At 56.8% G+C, this 19235-nt stretch overlaps 1 protein-coding gene across 3 annotated transcripts in view; it reads left to right on the top strand.

Moving 5' to 3' along the window:
• Positions 1-19235, top strand: part of LOC139229956 (transcription factor AP-4-like) — a 60660-nt gene that overhangs the window by 32679 nt on the left and 8746 nt on the right. For all 3 annotated transcript variants that reach the window (XM_070861633.1, XM_070861631.1, XM_070861634.1), the window contains exons 4-5: positions 704-850; positions 1913-2059. In XM_070861633.1, the coding sequence (XP_070717734.1) occupies positions 704-850; positions 1913-2059 (294 nt within the window). The remainder of the gene's footprint in view (positions 1-703; positions 851-1912; positions 2060-19235) is intronic.

Below are 19235 nucleotides of genomic sequence, written 5' to 3' on the forward strand. Positions count from 1 at the left end.
ACTGCATTTTATAGCATTGCATCAATTAGATGATGTCTGATCTGTATCCTAACTCCATGCACCCGCCTGGGCTCCCCATCCCTCAATATGGCTCAGTGGGCAGCACCCTCGCCTCCGAGTCAGAAGGTCGTGGATTCAAGTCCCACTCCAGGGACTTGAGCACAAAATCTCAGCTGACACTCCCAGTGCAGTGCTGAGGGAATGCCGCACTGTCGGAGGTGCCGTCTTTCGGATGAGACGTTAAACCGAGGCCCCGTGTGCTCTCTCAGGTGGACATAGAAGATCCCATGGCAATATTTTGAAAAAGAGCAGGGGAGGTCTCCCCGGTGTCCTGGGGCCAATATTTATCCCTCAACCCACATCTACTTTTTGTGGGAGAGAGTTCCACATTCCTACCATCGTTTGTCTGAAGAAGTGTTTCCGAACCCCTCTCCTGAAAGGCCTGGATCTGATTTTATGTCATCTTGTCTTAGACCCTCTACCCGAGCAATTCCTTTCAAAATCCTAAAGTCCTCAATCAGATCTCCCCATAACCTTCGATATTCCGGGGAACGCAGGCCTGGTTTGTGCAATCTCTCCTCATAATTTGACCCTTGGAGCCTGCGATTTGACGTGGTCTGTGTTAGAGCCTGTGTTGTATCAACGGTCTTGCTAAGTTGGACACCTGTGTTTTCACCCCCACACCCCTTCCCCCCCACCCCAGGAATACACCGGCTCCTCCCCCAAGCGGAAGCGAGGCGATGAGTCCGATGAAGGGATTGGCTCTCCGGACTCTGCGGATGAAGAGCTGGCTGAGCTGAGGCAGCACCTGGAGAAGGAGCGACTGATGCGGGTCACACTGGAAGAAAAGGTCCGTCCCTTTGGCCTCGGGGCCGTCCGCAGTCCGCCCGCGCTGGGCTGCTCTCGGGGTCCGTGGGTGTGCCTGGGCCCCGCCAGCCCACTCTAGGTCCTCACCGCCTGGAGTGTGCCCCTCGGACCCACACTGGCCTCTCCCCGATCTCAACCTCTCCACCCCCCCCCCCCCACCCCCTCCCCGATCTCAGCCTCCCTTCTCCCCCCACCTCCCCACCCATCACCCCCCCCCCCCCCCCCCCCCCCCCAATCTCCGTCTGAGATTGGGAGCTCACCACATGGTAAAAGGACGGAGATGCCGGCTGGATACCACTGTACTGTGCGGGGGGGCATTAGATATCTACACAGGCTTCTAGCAGCTCTTTCCCCGCCCACCCCCGTCACATGCCCCCACCCCCTCTGTCTCCATTGATGCTGACTGGCGCTCCGAGTGTTTGGGGTATTTTCTGTTTTTTGCGTGTAATCCCGACCTGCCCGAACCCAACATCGTGTGCACTGTTGCAAAAGCAAAATGCCGCCAGGTGCCTGAATCTGAAATAGAAACCGAGAATGCTGGGAACACTCAGCGGGTCGGGCAGCATGTGTGGAGAGAGAAAGCGAGTTAACGTTTCGGGGCGATGACCTTTCACCGGTTCTGAAGAGTCACCATTGACCTGAAATGCTAACTCTGTTTCTCTCCCCAGAAGCTGCCTGACCCGCTGAGTATTTGCAGCATTCTGTGTTTTTACTCTGTGTGTGATCAGGAGACTGACTGATTTCCAGCCCCACGCCCGGGCTTTCTGCAATAAATAGCAGACCCCCCCCCCCACCGCACCCCCCCTGGCCCCGGCTCACTCTCACAACCCAGCACACTTCACCCAGAATCTTGAAGTCATTGAAACTCTGGCAAATACTGAGAGGGTGGAAAAAGTTGCAGGGCAGGGGTGGGTGGGGGAGCGAGACTGACTGGGTAACTCGGCCGGCACAGGCTCGATGGGCCGAATGGCCTCCTCCTGTGCGGTGTCATTCTGTGTGTTGAGTGCTGACCCCGCCGCCCACCGGCCTGTTGTGCTTCCCGCAGGTGAAGGCCCTGGAATCGCAGCTACAGCCCGGCAAGCTGAAGGAGATCCTGCACCAGGCCCAGCTGCAGCAGGAGCACGACAAGGTGCTGGAACGCCGCAGGCAACTGGTGGAGGAACAGCAGAGGACCATCAGCACGCCAGCACAGGTAAGGCCTCTTCCCCCACCCCCCCCCCTGCCTCCCGGGAGGGCCACAAGACCACGTCCAGGGTCCCTGCTCGCTGCGAGGGGGGGTGGGGGGCGCAGGCTCCCCCTTCGCCCACTGTCGGAAGGAGGCTCCTCTCCCAACCTCGGGCTCCACTCCGGTCCCTCGCTCCCGATCCCCCACCCGGTGTGGAGGGGCAGGTTGGAGGCCCTTCTCGTGGGCCACCTGACAGTCTTATGTCGGACGCAGCCCACGGGGTGAACGGTGAGGGCAGGCGCCGTTGTTTGCTCCGGCCCGTAACGTAGGAAGATATCCCAAGGTGCTTCACAGGAACGTTATCGGTCAAAATTTGAGTCCGAGCCACGGTTGGAGTAATTAGGGCACGTGAGCAAAGGCTTGGTCCAAGAGGTAGGTTTTAAGGAGCACCTTCAAGGAGGAAAGAGAGGCGGAGAGGTTTAGGGAGGTGTTCCAGAGCTTGGGGCCCAGGCAACAGAAGGCACGGCCACAAACTATGGAGCGATTATAATCAGGGATGCTCAGGAGGGCAGAATTAGAGGAGCGCAGACATGTGGGGGGGGTGGGTGGGGGGTGGTGTGGGGTGGTGGGGGTGGTGGGGGGGAGCTGGAGGAGATTACAGAGATAGGGAGGGTCGAGGCCAAAGAGGGATTTGAAAATAAGGATGAGAATTTTGAAATCGAGGCGTTGCTTAACCGGGAGCCAATGTAGGTCAGCGAGCACAGGGGTGATGAATGAGTGGGACTTGGTGCAAGTTGGGACACGGGCAGCCGAGTTTTGGATGACACCAAGTTTACGTAGGGTAGAATGTGGGAGGCCAGCCAGGATTGCGTTGGAATAGTCACGTCTAGAGGTAACGAAGACATGGACTAGGTTTACAGGTGTCCTGTTACTTTGTTGAGTTTTGTCCCTCTAAAAAGCTTCTGTTTGTATTTTGCTTGAAGACACTGGGGCGATCCCGTCTCATCATTGCTTTATTTAGAAAGGTCGTGCGCCACGACCTTTGAGGTAGGCTCTATCGCTATTTAAAGCTTAGAGGCTTTTCATGTTATCGTTTTAGTGTCAATATACAGGAGAACATTTGGGGTGGGGAGGAGGGGCGGGAAAATGTCGGACCCCAAAATACCGATCATGGACACTGCTCCACTTCCCCGCCCGCTCCCCATAACCCCTTATCCCCTTATCGTTCAAGAAACTGTCTATTTCTGTCTTAAATTTATTTAATGTCCCAGCTTCCACAGTTCTCTGAGGCAGCGAATTCCACAGATTTACAACCCTCTGAGAGAAGAAATTTAAATGGGCGGCCCCTTATTCTAAGATCATGCCCTCTAGTTCTAATCTCCCCCATCAGTGGAAACATTTTCTCTGCATCCACCTTGTCAAGCCCCCTCATAATCTTATACGTTTCGATAAAATCACCTCTCAATCTTCTGAATTCCAATGAGTAGAGGCCCAACCTACTCAACCTTTCCTCATAGGTCAACCCCCTCATCTCCGGAATCAAACTAGTGAACCTTCTCTGAACTGCCTCCAAAGCAAGTATATCCTTTCGTAAATATAGAAACCAAAACTACACGCAGTATTCCAGGTGTGGCCTCACCAGTACCCTGTATAACTGTAGCAAGACATCCCTGCTTTTATACTCCATCCCCTTTGCAATAAAGGCCAAGATACCATTGGCCTTCCTGATCACTTGCTGTACCTGCATACAATCCTTTTGGGTTTCATGCACAAGTTCCCCCAGGTCCAGCTGTACTGCAGCACTTTGCAATCTTTCTCCATTTAAATAATAACTTGCTCTTTGAATTTTTTTCTGCCAAAATGCATGACCTCACACTTTCCAACATTATACTCCATCTGCCAAATTTTTGCCCATTCACTTAGCCTGTCTGTCCTTTTGCAGATTTTTTGTGTCCTCCTCACACATTGCCCTTCCTCCCATCTTTGTATTATCAGAAAATTTGGCTACATTACACTCAGTCCCTTCTTCCAAATCGTTAATATAGATTGTAAATAGTTGGGGTCCCAGCGGTCCCCCACTAGTTACTGGTTGGCAACCCGAGAATGAACCATTTATCCCGACTCTCTGTTAGCCAATCCTCTATCCATGCTAATATATTACCCCCAACGCCGTGAACTTTTATCTTGTGCAGTAACCTTTTATGTGGCACCTGGTCCAATGCCTTCTGGAAGTCCAAATACACCACATCCACTGGTTCCCCTTTATCCACCTTGATCGTTACATCCTCAAAGAATTCCAGTAAATTTGTCAAACATGACTTCCCCTTCATAAATTCATGCTGACTCTGCCTGACTGAATTATGCTTTTCCAAATATCTTACTACTGCTTCCTTTAATAATGGACTCTCAACATTTTCCCAACCACATACGTTAGGCTAACTGGTCTATAGTTTCTTGCCACTATTCACTTCATACCCTATAAACCTGTTAACACTCTGCGACACATACACAATGCCCCATCTATGAGGGAGGTGGGGGGAGAGTTCGGGAATCTGTCGGAGGAATTCGGGCAGGAACTTGGGCTGGGGGGAGGTGGGAGAAGATCTTATCATGTAAGAGTGAGTTCTGTCAGTTCCAAGTGAGCTTGTTTTACAATTTGCAAAGAGAAACAGCTGGGTGTGTCTTATCGTTCAAGGGGGAACAATCAGCAAACAGGACTTGTCATCAAGGGGCCCAATCAGAGCTTTAGGTGTTGCACATTAACGTGTTCAAAGTGAAACACTGCAGATGCTGGAAATCTGAAATAGGAACAGAAAACGCTGGAAACACTCAACTGGCCAGGCAGCATCCGTGGAGAGAGAAACAAAGTTAACGTTTCAGGTCGATGACCGTTGGTCAGATCTGGGAAGAGTTAGCGATGTAACAGGTTTTAAGCAAGTGCAGGGTCAGGAAAAGGTGGGGGGGAAGGAATGAAGAAAAGGGAAGGTGCGTGATAGGGGGGGGAGGCAGGAGAGATTAAATGACAAACGGTCTGATTGTACAACGTTCACTTTAAGGAGCCTACGGCCAGACTCTCGCTCAACCCCTCGATAGTTTTATCAAAATGAAAAGTAAAATTGAAGAACCCATGTTTATTGTGGCTCCTGTCACTAACTATGAACCTGCCCCCCCCGCCCCCCCCACCCTTTCCCCCCCAAAGACTATCTGTCCCACCTGTGACAGGGACTGTGGCTCTCGTATTGGACTGTTCAGCCACCTAAGGACTCATTTTAAGAGTGGAAGCGAGTCTTCCTTGATTCTGAGGGACTGCCTATGATGATCATGGTGTAGAAGGAGGCCATTCAGCCCATCGTTTCTGAGCCGGCTCTTTGAAGGAGCGATCCAATTAGTCCCACTCCCCCTGATCTTTCCCCATAGTCCAGCACTTCTTCCCTATCCAGTATTTCTCCAACTCCCAAAGTAATTTGTTGAATCTGCTTCCACCGCCCTTTCAGGCAGCGCGTTCCAGATCATAGCAACTCGTTGAGTAAAATTTTTAAAAGTCTCCTCATGCAGCCTCTGACTCTCCTGCCAATTTATGCTGGCTATCTGGAGGTGGGATAATAAAAACTGTCTGCAATCTTGCACGGAGGAACAGCTGCAGTCTTGCTTTTAGCAACCAGTGCCTCCGTGCGTGACCTTCAGTCAGCCTTTGATTGATGTCCTGTGGTCCGCGCTGTGTCGCTGCCCTTCTGCCTCTGCTCCCCAGCTAACCAGGAGTGAAAGACGTTTGCTGCACTATCAAGGCTGCAGTCCTCTCAGTGGCTGCAGCACATCAAACAGCCCCTGTTGCTTGGCGACGAGACCCGAGGTGCTCAGCACCCTCCCGGATGCTCTTCCTCCACTTAGTGCGGTCTGTGGCCAGGGACTCCCAGGTGCCGGTGGGGATGTTGCATTTTATCAGGGAGGCTTTGAGGGTGTCCTTGAAACGTTTCCTCTGCCCACCTGGGGCTCGCTTGCTGAGCAGGAGTTCCGAGTAGAGCGCTTGCTTTGGGAGTCTCGTGTTGGGCATGCGGACAATGTGGCCCACCCAGCGGAGCTGGTCAAGCCCCACACAGATCCCATCAATGCCCTCCAGGCCCACACAGCCTGCAGTGTGCGTGTGCGTGCTGAGGCCACGGGTACGATCCGTGCAAAGCCCCACCTCTGAAAGCAGTGGCAAAATTGAATTATTTCTCGTAAACTTGAGGTCATCCAAAACTCGGCTGCCCGTGTCCTAACTCGCACCAAGTCCTGCTCGCCCATCGCCCCTGTGCTCCTTCACCCACATTGGCTCCCGGTTAAGCAACGCCTTGATTTCAAAATGAACATAATAGGAGCAGGTGTAGGCCATTCGGCCTCTCGAGCCTGCTCCGTCATTCAATAAGATCATGGCAGATCTGATCCTGGCCTCCACTCTACTCCCTCCCCTGCCCCACCCCCGCTCCCCATAACCTTTGACTTCCTTATTCGAAACTCTGTCTACCTCCACCTTAAATATATTCAATGACCCAGCCTCTACAGCTCTCTGGGGCAGAGAATTCCAAAGATTCACGACCCTGAGAGAAGAAATTCCTCCTCATTTCTGTCGTAACTGGGCGACCCCTTATTCTGAAACTATGCCCCCTAGTTCTAGATTCCCCCACGAGGAGAAACATCCTCTCTGCATCTACCCTGTCAAGACCCCTCAGAATCTTATATGTTTCAATAAGATCACCTCTCATTCTTCTAAACTCCAATGAGTATAGACCCAACCTGCTCAACCTTTTTATGACAACCCCTTCATCCCAGGAATCAACCTCGTGAACCTTCTCTGAACTGCCTCCAATGCAAGTATATCCTTCCTCAAATAAGGAGACCAAAACTGTACGCAGTACTCCAGGTGTGGTCTTACCAATACCCTGTACAGTTGTAGCAGGACCTCTCTTTTATACTCTATCCCCCTAGCAATAAAGGCCAACATTCCATTTGCCTTCCTGATCACTTGCTGTACCTGCATACTAACGTTTTGTGTTTCATGCACAAGGACCCCCAGGTCTCTCTGTACTGCAGCATTCTGTAATCTCTCCCCATTTAAATAATAATTTGCTTTTTTATTTCTCCTACCAAAGTGGATAATCTCACATTTCCCCACATTATATTCTATCTGCCAATTTTTTGCCCACTCACTGAGCCCATTGTAGATTCTTTGTATCCTCCTCACCACTTGCTTTCCCACCGATCTTTGTATCATCAACAAATTTGTCTACTTTCAAGAATATAAATTGTAAATAGTTGAGAGCCCAGCACCGATCCCTGCGGCACCCTTCACTGTTTGCCAACCTGAAAATGACCCATTTATCCCGACACTCTGTTTTCTGTTAGCCAATCTTCTATCCATGCTAATATGTTGCCTCCAACCCCATTTATCTTGTATGGCACCTTATCGAAGCTTTCTGGAAATCCAAATAAAGATTCACTGGTTCCCCTTTATCCAATCTGCTCGTTACATCCTCAAAGAACTCCAGCAAATTTGTCAAACATGATTTCCCTTTCATAAAACCATGCTGACTCTGCTTGACTGCTTCCTTAATAATGGACGCTAGCATTTTCCCAACGACAGATGTTAGGCTAACTGTTTCCTACTTTCTCTCTTCCTCCTTTCTTAAATAGGGGCGTTACATTTGTGGTTTTCCAATCCGCTGGGATTGCCCCAGAATCCAGGGAATGTTGGCAGATTACAACCAATGCATCCACTATCTCTGCAGCCACTTATTTTAGGACCCTAGGATGCAGGTCATCTGGTCCAGGGGACTTGTCCATCTTTAGTCCCATTCGTTTGCCTAGTGATTATTTTAAGTTTCCCCCTCTCCCGATAGCTCCTTGATTATCAATTTTTTGGAATCCTTGTTTCTCAACCTTGTTTACAAATCCCTCCATGGCCTCGCCCCTCCTTATCTCTGTACTCTCCTCCAGTCCCACAACCCCCTCAGATGTCTGCACTCCTCAAATTCTGCCCTCTTGAGCATCCCTGATTATAATCGCTCAACCATTGGTGGCCGTGCCTTCAGCTGCCTGGGCCCCAAGCTCTGGAACTCCCTCCCTGAACCTCTCCGCCTCTCTACCTCTCTTTCCTCCTTTAAGACGCTCCTTAAAACCTACCTCTTTGACCAAACTTTTGGTCACCTGTGCTAATTTCTTATGTGGCTGGATGTCAAATCTATTTGTTTTGCCTTAAAACATGCCTGTGAAGCACTTTTAAAATGTTTTACTACGTTAAAGGCGCTATATAAATCTAAGTTGTTGAAATTCCGGAACAAATTAATTTCCACCGATTCTCCACTGGCAATTTATCAGTAGAAATGAGTTAAAACTGAGCTGGTGTATAGGAAGAATAAGGAGGCCACATAATCCTTGGCGAATAGGCGTCTAAATGTAGAGGAGCAGAGGAATCTGGGGGTACGGATACACTAACAGTAACGGCCATAAATAAAGCAAGCCAAGCACTGGGGTTCATTTCCAGAGGGATAGAATTGAAAACCAGAGAAGTTAGGTTAAACTTGTATCGAACCTTGGTTAGACCACACTGGGAACAGTTCTGCTCTCCATATTATTATAAAAATATAGAGGCACTGGAGAAGGTGGAAAATAGATTTACAAGGATGATGCCAGAACTGAGCGGTTATCTCCGTCGGGGAAGACTGAACAGGCTGGGGCTTTTTTTCTCTCGAAAAGGGAAGGGTAGGGGATGACGTGATAGAGTTCTCTTAAGAAATTTGATAGGGTAGACGTAAAGAAGATGGGGGAGACCAAAACTAGGGGCCCTAAATATAAGATAGTCACCAATAAACCCAATGGGGAATTCAGGAGAAACTTCATTACACAGAGTGGTGAGAGTGTGGAACTTGCTCCCACAGGGAGGTGAATAGTATCGTGCATTTAAGGGGGAGCTGGATAAACACTTGAGGGAGAAAGCTGTGCTGATAGGGCGAGATGAAGCAGGGTGGGAGGAGACTCGAGTGGGGCATAAACACCGGCACGGACCCTGATGGGCAGAATGGCCTGTTCCTGTGCTCTACGTTCACAGTGAAACTCATTCAAGAGATCAGTATTTAACAGGGGGTCCGAGCGAGGAGGGGAATGGTTGGTGGTGAGGGGGGTGGGTGGGAGACCCAGTATGGTATGGAGCCTCGGGAGTTTATGCTGGGCCAGAGATGACACAAATGCCTCCTCTGCACCTACGGAATGTGAGCATGTGTGTAACAGGCAGTGTTTCGAGATCGTGTTGGGAGAGTTATATTCTGGGTTTCACCCCCCCGCCCCACAGCGTTCCTCGTGGGGTTAGCCTATCTGAGCAGCGGAGGCAAACTGATGACCCCGCCCCCAGCTCTCCTGACTGCGCGACTCTCTGACGCAGGGAATTCTGTTCCGATTCTATCTGGGAACTGAATGTGGCTTCTGCGCTGTTCTGTGGTTTTCGTGGCTCCTCCCTCCAGTCAGGCCTGTAGCCCCTCCCCCTCTCGCCCCCCCCTCCCCCTCTCGCCCCCCCCTCCCCCTCTCGCCCCCCCCTCCCCCTCTCGCCCCCCCCTCCCCCTCTCGCCCCCCCCCCTCCCCCTCTCGCCCCCCCTCCCCCTCTCGCCCCCCCCTCCCCCTCTCGCCCCCCCTCCCCCCCTCGCCCCCCTCGCCCCCCCTCCCCCCCTCGCCCCCCTCGCCCCCCCTCCCCCCCTCGCCCCCCTCCCCCCTCGCCCCCTCTCGCCCCCCCTCCCCCTCTCGCCCCCCCTCCCCCTCTCTCCCCCCCCTCCCCCTCTCGCCTCCCCCCTCCCCCTCCCCCTCCCCCTAGTCTGCATGACTCCGTGGGGCTGAAGGGGTTAAACTACGAAGTCAGTTTGCTTAGACTGGGCTTGTATTCCTTTGAGCATGGAAGATTAAGGAATGATCTGATTGGTGTGTTTCTAAGAAGAATAAATGGATTGAGACGGTGGATAGAGAGAGACTATTTGGGGGGGGTGGTGGCGGATGCAGAACCAGGGGGCACAGCCTTAACATTCGAGCCAGGCCGTTCAGGCAAGAGTATTAAGGGTTACGGAACCCAGGTGGATGGATGGGGTTCAGATGCAGATCAGCCATGATCTCAGTGACTGGAGGAGCAGGCTCGAGGGGCTGAATGGCTTCCTCTTGCTCCTCAATCCCACACGAGGCAATCTTTCCCCACTGAGAGCTTGCATTTCCTTGTTCCTCCTTTACACCCTGTTGACTTGAACGTTATTCATGTGTCGAATGTTTTGGTTGCCTGTGGCCCCCTCCTCTCCATCTCTCCCCTTTCACCCCTCTCTCTCCTCCCTCATTGATCTATGCATGTTTGTCTCTCTCTCTCGTGCTCTCTCTCTCTCTCTCTCTCTGCCTCTCTCTCTGCCTCTCTCTTTCTCTGCCCCAGTCTCTCTCTCTCCTCTCTCTCTCTCTCTCTCTCTCTCTGCCTCTCTCTCTTTCTCTGCCCCAGTCTCTCTCTCTCTCTCTCTCACTCTCTGCCTCTCTCTCTCTTTCTTTCTCTGCCCCAGTCTCTCTGCCTCTCTCTCTCTCTCTCTGCCTCTCTCTCTCTTTCTTTCTCTGCCCCTGTCTCTCTGCCTCTCTCTCTCTCTCTCTGCCTCTCTCTCTCTCTTTCTTTCTCTGCCCCTGTCTCTCTGTCTCTCTCTCTCTCTCTCTCTCTCTGACCCAGTCTCTCTCTCTCTCTCTCTCTCTCTCTCTCTCTCTGCGCTTGTCTCTCTCTCTCTCTCTCTGCGCCTGTCTCTCTCTCTCTGCGCCTGCCTCTCGCTCGCTCTCTTACTCTCTCTCTCGCGCTCTCTTTCTTTCTTTCTCTCTCTCTCTCTCTCTCTCGCGCTCTCTTTCTCTCTCTCGCTCTCTCTCTCTCGCGCTCTCTTTCTCTCTCTCTCGCGCTCTTTTTCTCTCTCTCGCGCTCTTTTTCTCTCTCTCGCGCTCTTTTTCTCTCTCTGCGCTCTCTTTCTCTCTCTCGCGCTCTCTTTCTCTCTCTCGCGCTCTCTTTCTCTCTCTCTCGCTCTCTTTCTCTCTCTCTCGCTCTCTTTCTCTCTCTCTCGCTCTCTTTCTCTCTCTCGCGCTCTCTTTCTCTCTCTCGCGCTCTCTTTCTCTCTCTCGCGCTCTCTTTCTCTCTCTCGCGCTCTCTTTCTCTCTCTCGCGCTCTCTTTCTCTCTCTCGCGCTCTCTTTCTCTCTCTCGCGCTCTCTTTCTCTCTCTCGCGCTCTCTTTCTCTCTCTCGCGCTCTCTTTCTCTCTCTCGCGCTCTCTTTCTCTCTCTCGCGCTCTCTTTCTCTCTCTCGCGCTCTCTTTCTCTCGCGCTCTCTCTCTCTCTCTCGCGCTCTCTCTCTCTCTCTCGCGCTCTCTCTCTCTCTCTCTCGCGCTCTCTTTCTCTCTCTCTCGCGCTCTTTTTCTCTCTCTCGCGCTCTTTTTCTCTCTCTCGCGCTCTTTTTCTCTCTCTCGCGCTCTCTTTCTCTCTCTCGCGCTCTCTTTCTCTCTCTCGCGCTCTCTTTCTCTCTCTCTCGCTCTCTTTCTCTCTCTCTCGCTCTCTTTCTCTCTCTCGCGCTCTCTTTCTCTCTCTCGCGCTCTCTTTCTCTCTCTCGCGCTCTCTTTCTCTCTCTCGCGCTCTCTTTCTCTCTCTCGCGCTCTCTTCTCTCTCTCGCGCTCTCTTTCTCTCTCTCGCGCTCTCTTTCTCTCTCTCGCGCTCTCTTTCTCTCTCTCGCGCTCTCTTTCTCTCTCTCGCGCTCTCTTTCTCTCTCTCGCGCTCTCTTTCTCTCTCTCGCGCTCTCTTTCTCTCTCTCGCGCTCTCTTTCTCTCTCTCGCGCTCTCTTTCTCTCTCTCGCGCTCTCTTTCTCTCGCGCTCTCTTTCTCTCTCTCGCGCTCTCTCTCGCGCTCTCTCTCTCTCTCTCGCGCTCTCTCTCTCTCTCTCTCGCTCTCTCTCTCTCTCTCGCGCTCTCTCTCTCTCTCGCGCTCTTCTCTCTCTCTCGCGCGCTCTTTCTCTCTCTCGCGCGCTCTTTCTCTCTCTCGCGCGCTCTTTCTCTCTCTCGCGCGCTCTTTCTCTCTCTCGCGCGCTCTTTCTCTCTCTCGCGCGCTCTTTCTCTCTCTCGCGCGCTCTTTCTCTCTCTCGCGCGCTCTTTCTCTCTCTCGCGCGCTCTTTCTCTCTCTCGCGCGCTCTTTCTCTCGCGCGCTCTTTCTCTCTCTCGCGCGCTCTTTCTCTCTCTCGCGCGCTCTTTCTCTCTCTCGCGCGCTCTTTCTCGCTCTCGCGCGCTCTTTCTCGCTCTCGCGCGCTCTTTCTCTCTCGCTCTCGCGCGCTCTTTCTCTCTCGCTCTCGCGCTCTCTTTCTCTCTCGCTCTCGCGCTCTCTTTCTCTCTCGCTCTCGCGCTCTCTTTCTCTCTCGCTCTCGCGCTCTCTTTCTCTCTCGCTCTCGCGCTCTCTTTCTCTCTCGCTCTCGCGCTCTCTTTCTCTCTCGCTCTCGCGCTCTCTTTCTCTCTCGCTCTCGCGCTCTCTTTCTCTCTCGCTCTCGCGCTCTCTTTCTCTCTCGCTCTCGCGCTCTCTTTCTCTCTCGCTCTCGCGCTCTCTTTCTCTCTCGCTCTCGCGCTCTCTTTCTCTCTCGCTCTCGCGCTCTCTTTCTCTCTCGCTCTCGCGCTCTCTTTCTCTCTCGCTCTCGCGCTCTCTTTCTCTCTCGCTCTCGCGCTCTCTTTCTCTCTCGCTCTCGCGCTCTCTTTCTCTCTCGCTCTCGCGCTCTCTTTCTCTCTCGCTCTCGCGCTCTCTTTCTCTCTCGCTCTCGCGCTCTCTTTCTCTCTCGCTCTCGCGCTCTCTTTCTCTCTCGCTCTCGCGCTCTCTTTCTCTCTCGCTCTCGCGCTCTCTTTCTCTCTCGCTCTCGCGCTCTCTTTCTCTCTCGCTCTCGCGCTCTCTTTCTCTCTCGCTCTCGCGCTCTCTTTCTCTCTCGCTCTCGCGCTCTCTTTCTCTCTCGCTCTCGCGCTCTCTTTCTCTCTCGCTCTCGCGCTCTCTTTCTCTCTCGCTCTCGCGCTCTCTTTCTCTCTCGCTCTCGCGCTCTCTTTCTCTCTCGCTCTCGCGCTCTCTTTCTCTCTCGCGCGCTCTCTTTCTCTCTCGCGCGCTCTCTTTCTCTCTCGCGCGCTCTCTTTCTCTCTCGCGCGCTCTCTTTCTCTCTCGCGCGCTCTCTTTCTCGCGCGCTCTCTTTCTCTCTCGCGCGCTCTCTTTCTCTCTCGCGCGCTCTCTTTCTCTCTCGCGCGCTCTCTTTCTCTCTCGCTCTCTTTCTCTCGCGCTCTCTTTCTCTCTCGCGCGCTCTCTTTCTCTCTCGCGCGCTCTCTTTCTCTCTCGCGCGCTCTCTTTCTCTCTCGCGCGCTCTCTTTCTCTCTCGCGCGCTCTCTTTCTCTCTCGCGCGCTCTCTTTCTCTCTCGCGCGCTCTCTTTCTCTCTCGCGCGCTCTCTTTCTCTCTCGCGCGCTCTCTTTCTCTCTCGCGCGCTCTCTTTCTCTCTCGCGCGCTCTCTCTCTCTCTCGCGCTCTCTCTCTCTCTCTCTCGCGCTCTCTCTCTCTCGCTCTCGCGCTCTCTCTCTCTCGCTCTCTCTCTCTCTCGCTCTCTCTCTCTCTCGCGCGCTCTTTCTCTCTCTCGCGCGCTCTTTCTCTCTCTCGCGCGCTCTTTCTCTCTCTCGCGCGCTCTTTCTCTCTCGCGCGCTCTTTCTCTCTCGCGCGCTCTCTTTCTCTCTCGCGCGCTCTCTTTCTCTCTCGCGCGCTCTCTTTCTCTCTCGCGCGCTCTCTTTCTCTCTCGCGCGCTCTCTTTCTCTCTCGCGCGCTCTCTTTCTCTCTCGCGCGCTCTCTTTCTCTCTCGCGCGCTCTCTTTCTCTCTCTCTCGCGCTCTCTCTCTCTCGCTCTCTCTCTCTCTCTCTCGCTCTCTCTCTCTCTCGCGCGCTCTTTCTCTCTCTCGCGCGCTCTTTCTCTCTCTCGCGCGCTCTTTCTCTCTCTCGCGCGCTCTTTCTCTCTCTCGCGCGCTCTTTCTCTCTCGCGCGCTCTTTCTCTCTCGCGCGCTCTCTTTCTCTCTCGCGCGCTCTCTTTCTCTCTCGCGCGCTCTCTTTCTCTCTCGCGCGCTCTCTTTCTCTCTCGCGCGCTCCCTCTCTCTCTCTCTCGCGCGCTCCCTCTCTCTCTCTCTCGCGCGCTCCCTCTCTCTCTCTCTCGCGCGCTCCCTCTCTCTCTCTCTCGCGCGCTCCCTCTCTCTCTCTCTCGCGCGCTCCCTCTCTCTCTCTCTCGCGCGCTCCCTCTCTCTCTCTGCGCCTCTCTCTCTCTCTCTGCGCCTCTCTCTCTCTCTCTCTGCGCCTCTCTCTCTCTCTCTGCGCCTCTCTCTCTCTCTGCGCCTCTCTCTCTCTCTCTGCGCCTCTCTCTCTCTCTCTGCGCCTCTCTCTCTCTCTCTGCGCCTCTCTCTCTCTCTCTGCGCCTCTCTCTCTCTCTCTGCGCCTCTCTCTCTCTCTCTGCGCCTCTCTCTCTCTCTCTGCGCCTCTCTCTCTCTCTCTGCGCCTCTCTCTCTCTCTCTGCGCCTCTCTCTCTCTCTCTGCGCCTCTCTCTCTCTCTCTGCGCCTCTCTCTCTCTCTCTGCGCCTCTCTCTCTCTCTCTGCGCCTCTCTCTCTCTCTCTGCGCCTCTCTCTCTCTCTCTGCGCCTCTCTCTCTCTCTCTGCGCCTCTCTCTCTCTCTCTGCGCCTCTCTCTCTCTCTCTGCGCCTCTCTCTCTCTGCGCCTCTCTCTCTCTGCGCCTGCTGCCTCTCTCTCTCTGCGCCTCTCTCTCTCTGCGCCTCTCTCTCTCTCTCTGCGCCTCTCTCTCTGCGTCCCCCTCTCTCTCTCTCTCTCTCTCTCTCTCTCTCTCTCTCTCTCTCTCTCTCTCTCTCTGCGCCCCTCTCGCGCTCTCTCTCTCGCGCTCTCTTTTTGCGCCTTTCTCCTTCTCTCGCTGCGCTTCTCTCTCTCTCTCTCTGCGCCTCTCTCTCTCTGCACCGCTCTCTCTCTCTCTGCGCCTCTCTCTCTCTCTGCGCCTCTCTCTCTCTCTCTCTCTCCCTGCGCGCCTCTCTCTCTCTCTCTCTCTTCGCCTCCCTCTCTCTCTCTCTTCGCCTCCCGCTCTCTCTCTCTGCGCCTCCCTCTCTCTCTGTCTGCGCCCCTCTCTCTCTCTGCGCCTCTCTCTCTCTCTCTGCGCCCCTCTCTCTCTCTGCGCCCCTCTCTCTCTCTCTGCGCCTCGCTCTCTGCGCCCCTCTCTCGCTCTCTGCGCCCCTCTCTCGCTCTCTGCGCCCGTCTCTCGCGCTCTGCGCCCTCTCTCGCTCTCTGCGCCCCTCTCTCGCTCTCTGCGCCCCTCTCTCGCTCTCTGCGCCCCTCTCTCGCTCTCTGCGCCCCTCTCTCGCTCTCTGCGCCCCTCTCTCGCTCTCTGCGCCCCTCTCTCGCTCTCTGCGCCCCTCTCTCGCTCTCTGCGCCCCTCTCTCGCTCTCTGCGCCCCTCTCTCGCTCTCTGCGCCCCTCTCTCGCTCTCTGCGCCCCTCTCTCGCTCTCTGCGCCCCTCTCTCGCTCTCTGCGCCCCTCTCTCGCTCTCTGCGCCCCTCTCTCGCTCTCTGCGCCCCTCTCTCGCTCTCTGCGCCCCTCTCTCGCTCTCTGCGCCCCTCTCTCGCTCTCTGCGCCCCTCTCTCGCTCTCTGCGCCCCTCTCTCGCTCTCTGCGCCCCTCTCTCGCTCTCTGCGCCCCTCTCTCGCTCTCTGCGCCCCTCTCTCGCTCTCTGCGCCCCTCTCTCGCTCTCTGCGCCCCTCTCTCGCTCTCTGCGCCCCTCTCTCGCTCTCTGCGCCCCTCTCTCGCTCTCTGCGCCCCTCTCTCGCTCTCTGCGCCCCTCTCTCGCTCTCTGCGCCCCTCTCTCGCTCTCTGCGCCCCTCTCTCGCTCTCTGCGCCCCTCTCTCGCTCTCTGCGCCCCTCTCTCGCTCTCTGCGCCCCTCTCTCGCTCTCTGCGCCCCTCTCTCGCTCTCTGCGCCCCTCTCTCGCTCTCTGCGCCCCTCTCTCGCTCTCTGCGCCCCTCTCTCGCTCTCTGCGCCCCTCTCTCGCTCTCTGCGCCCCTCTCTCGCTCTCTGCGCCCCTCTCTCGCTCTCTGCGCCCCTCTCTCGCTCTCTGCGCCCCTCTCTCGCTCTCTGCGCCCCTCTCTCGCTCTCTGCGCCCCTCTCTCGCTCTCTGCGCCCCTCTCTCGCTCTCTGCGCCCCTCTCTCGCTCTCTGCGCCCCTCTCTCGCTCTCTGCGCCCCTCTCTCGCTCTCTGCGCCCCTCTCTCGCTCTCTGCGCCCCTCTCTCGCTCTCTGCGCCCCTCTCTCGCTCTCTGCGCCCCTCTCTCGCTCTCTGCGCCCCTCTCTCGCTCTCTGCGCCCCTCTCTCGCTCTCTGCGCCCCTCTCTCGCTCTCTGCGCCCCTCTCTCGCTCTCTGCGCCCCTCTCTCGCTCTCTGCGCCCCTCTCTCGCTCTCTGCGCCCCTCTCTCGCTCTCTGCGCCCCTCTCTCGCTCTCTGCGCCCCTCTCTCGCTCTCTGCGCCCCTCGCTCGCTCTCTGCGCCCCTCGCTCGCTCTCTGCGCCCCTCGCTCGCTCTCTGCGCCCCTCGCTCGCTCTCTGCGCCCCTCGCTCGCTCTCTGCGCCCCTCGCTCGCTCTCTGCGCCCCTCGCTCGCTCTCTGCGCCCCTCGCTCGCTCTCTGCGCCCCTCGCTCGCTCTCTGCGCCCCTCGCTCGCTCTCTGCGCCCCTCGCTCGCTCTCTGCGCCCCCTCGCTCGCTCTCTGCGCCCCTCGCTCGCTCTCTGCGCCCCTCGCTCGCTCTCTGCGCCCCTCGCTCGCTCTCTGCGCCCCTCGCTCGCTCTCTGCGCCCCTCGCTCGCTCTCTGCGCCCCTCGCTCGCTCTCTGCGCCCCTCGCTCGCTCTCTGCGCCCCTCGCTCGCTCTCTGCGCCCCTCGCTCGCTCTCTGCGCCCCTCGCTCGCTCTCTGCGCCCCTCGCTCGCTCTCTGCGCCCCTCGCTCGCTCTCTGCGCCCTCGCTCGCTCTCCCCTCGCTCGCTCTCTGCGCCCCTCGCTCGCTCTCTGCGCCCCTCGCTCGCTCTCTGCGCCCCTCGCTCGCTCTCTGCGCCCCTCGCTCGCTCTCTGCGCCCCTCGCTCGCTCTCTGCGCCCCTCGCTCGCTCTCTGCGCCTCGCTCGCTCTCTGCGCCCCTCGCTCGCTCTCTGCGCCCCTCCCTCGCTCGCTCTCTGCGCCCCTCCCTCGCTCGCTCTCTGCGCCCCTCCCTCGCTCGCTCTCTGCGCCCCTCCCTCGCTCGCTCTCTGCGCCCCTCCTCGCTCGCTCTCTGCGCCCCTCCCTCGCTCGCTCTCTGCGCCCCTCCCTCGCTCTCGGCCCCCTCCCTCGCTCGCTCTCTGCGCCCCTCCCTCGCTCGCTCTCTCCGCCCCTCCTCGCTCGCGCTCTCCGCCCCTCCCTCGCTCTCTCACTCTGCGCCTCTCTCTCCCTGCTCCCCTCTCTCTCTCTCTGCGCCCCTCTCTCTCTCTCTCTGCGCCCCTCTCTCTCACACTGCGCCTCTCTCTGCGCCCCTTTCTCTCTCTCTCTCTCTCTCTCTCTCTCTCTCTCTCTCTCTCTCTCCCCCTGCGCCCCTCTCTCTTTCTCTCTCTCTCTCTGCGCCCCTCTCTCTCTCTGCGCCCCTCTCTCTCTCTCTGCGCCCCTCTCTCTCTCTCTGCGCCCCTCTCTCTCTCTCTGCGCCCCTCTCTCTCTCTCTCTGCGCCCTCTCTCTCTCTCTCTGCGCCCCTCTCTCTCTCTCTGCGCCCCTCTCTCTCTCTCTGCGCCCCTCTCTCTCTCTCTGCGCCCCTCTCTCTCTCTCTGCGCCCCTCTCTCTCTCTCTGCGCCCCTCTCTCTCTCTCTCTGCGCCCCTCTCTCTCTCTCTGCGCCCCTCTCTCTCTCTCTGCGCCCCTCTCTCTCTCTCTGCGCCCCTCTCTCTCTCTCTGCGCCCCTCTCTCTCTCTCTGCGCCCCTCTCTCTCTGCGCCCCTCTCTCTCTCTCTGCGCCCCTCTCTCTCTCTCTGCGCCCCTCTCTCTCTCTCTGCGCCCCTCTCTCTCTCTCTGCGCCCCTCTCTCTCTCTCTGCGGCCCCTCTCTCTCTCTCTGCGCCCCTCTCTCTCTCTCTGCGCCCCTCTCTCTCTCTCTGCGCCCCTCTCTCTCTCTCTGCGCCCCTCTCTCTCTCTCTGCGCCCTCTCTCTCTCTCTGCGCCCCTCTCTCTCTCTCTGCGCCCTCTCTCTCTCTCTCCGCCCCTCTCTCTCTCTCTCCGCCCCTCTCTCTCTCTCTCTGCCCCCCTCTCTCTCTCTCTCTGCGCCCCCCTCTCTCTCTCTCTCTGCGCCCCCCTCTCTCTCTCTCTCTGCGCCCCCCTCTCTCTCTCTCTGCGCCCCTCTCTCTCTCTCTGCGCCCCTCTCTCTCTCTCTCGCGCCCCTCTCTCTCTCTCTCTGCGCCCCTCTCTCTCTGCGCCTCTCTCTCTCTCTCTGCGCCCCTCTCTCTCTCTCTGCGCCCCTCTCTCTCTCTCTGCGCCCCTCTCTCTCTCTCTCTCTGCGCCCCTCTCGCTCTCTGCGCCCCTCTCGCTCTCTGCGCCCCTCTCGCTCTCTGCGCCCCTCTCGCTCTCTGCGCCCCTCTCGCTCTCTGCGCCCCTCTCGCTCTCTGCGCCCCTCTCTCTCTCTGCGCCCCTCTCTCTCTCTGCGCCCCTCTCTCTCTCTGCGCCCCTCTCTCTCTCTCTGCGCCCCTCTCTCTCTCTGCGCCCCTCTCTCTCTCTCTGCGACCCTCTCTCTCTCTCTCTCTGCGCCCCTCTCTCTCTCTCTCTCTCTCTGCGCCCTCTCTCTCTCCTCTCTCTCTCTCTGTGCCCCTCTCTCTCTCTCTGCGCCCCTCTCTCTCACTCTGCGCCTCTCTCTCCCTGCGCCCTTTTCTCTTTCTCTCTCTCTCTCTGCGCCCCTCTCTCTCTCTGCTCCCCCCTCTCTCTCTCTGCGCCCCTCTCTCTCTCTCTCTGCGCCCCTCTATCTCTCTCTCTGCGCCCCTCTCTCTCTCTCTCTCTGCGCCCCACTCTCTCTCTCTCTCTGCGCCCCTCTCTCGCGCTCTCTGCCTCCCTCTCTCTCTCTGCGCTCCTCTCTCTCTCTGCGACTCCCTCTCTCTCTGCGACTCCCGCTCGCTCTCTCT

This window comes from Pristiophorus japonicus, chromosome 19, assembly GCF_044704955.1.
Source record: "Pristiophorus japonicus isolate sPriJap1 chromosome 19, sPriJap1.hap1, whole genome shotgun sequence".
NCBI lineage: Eukaryota > Metazoa > Chordata > Chondrichthyes > Pristiophoridae > Pristiophorus > Pristiophorus japonicus.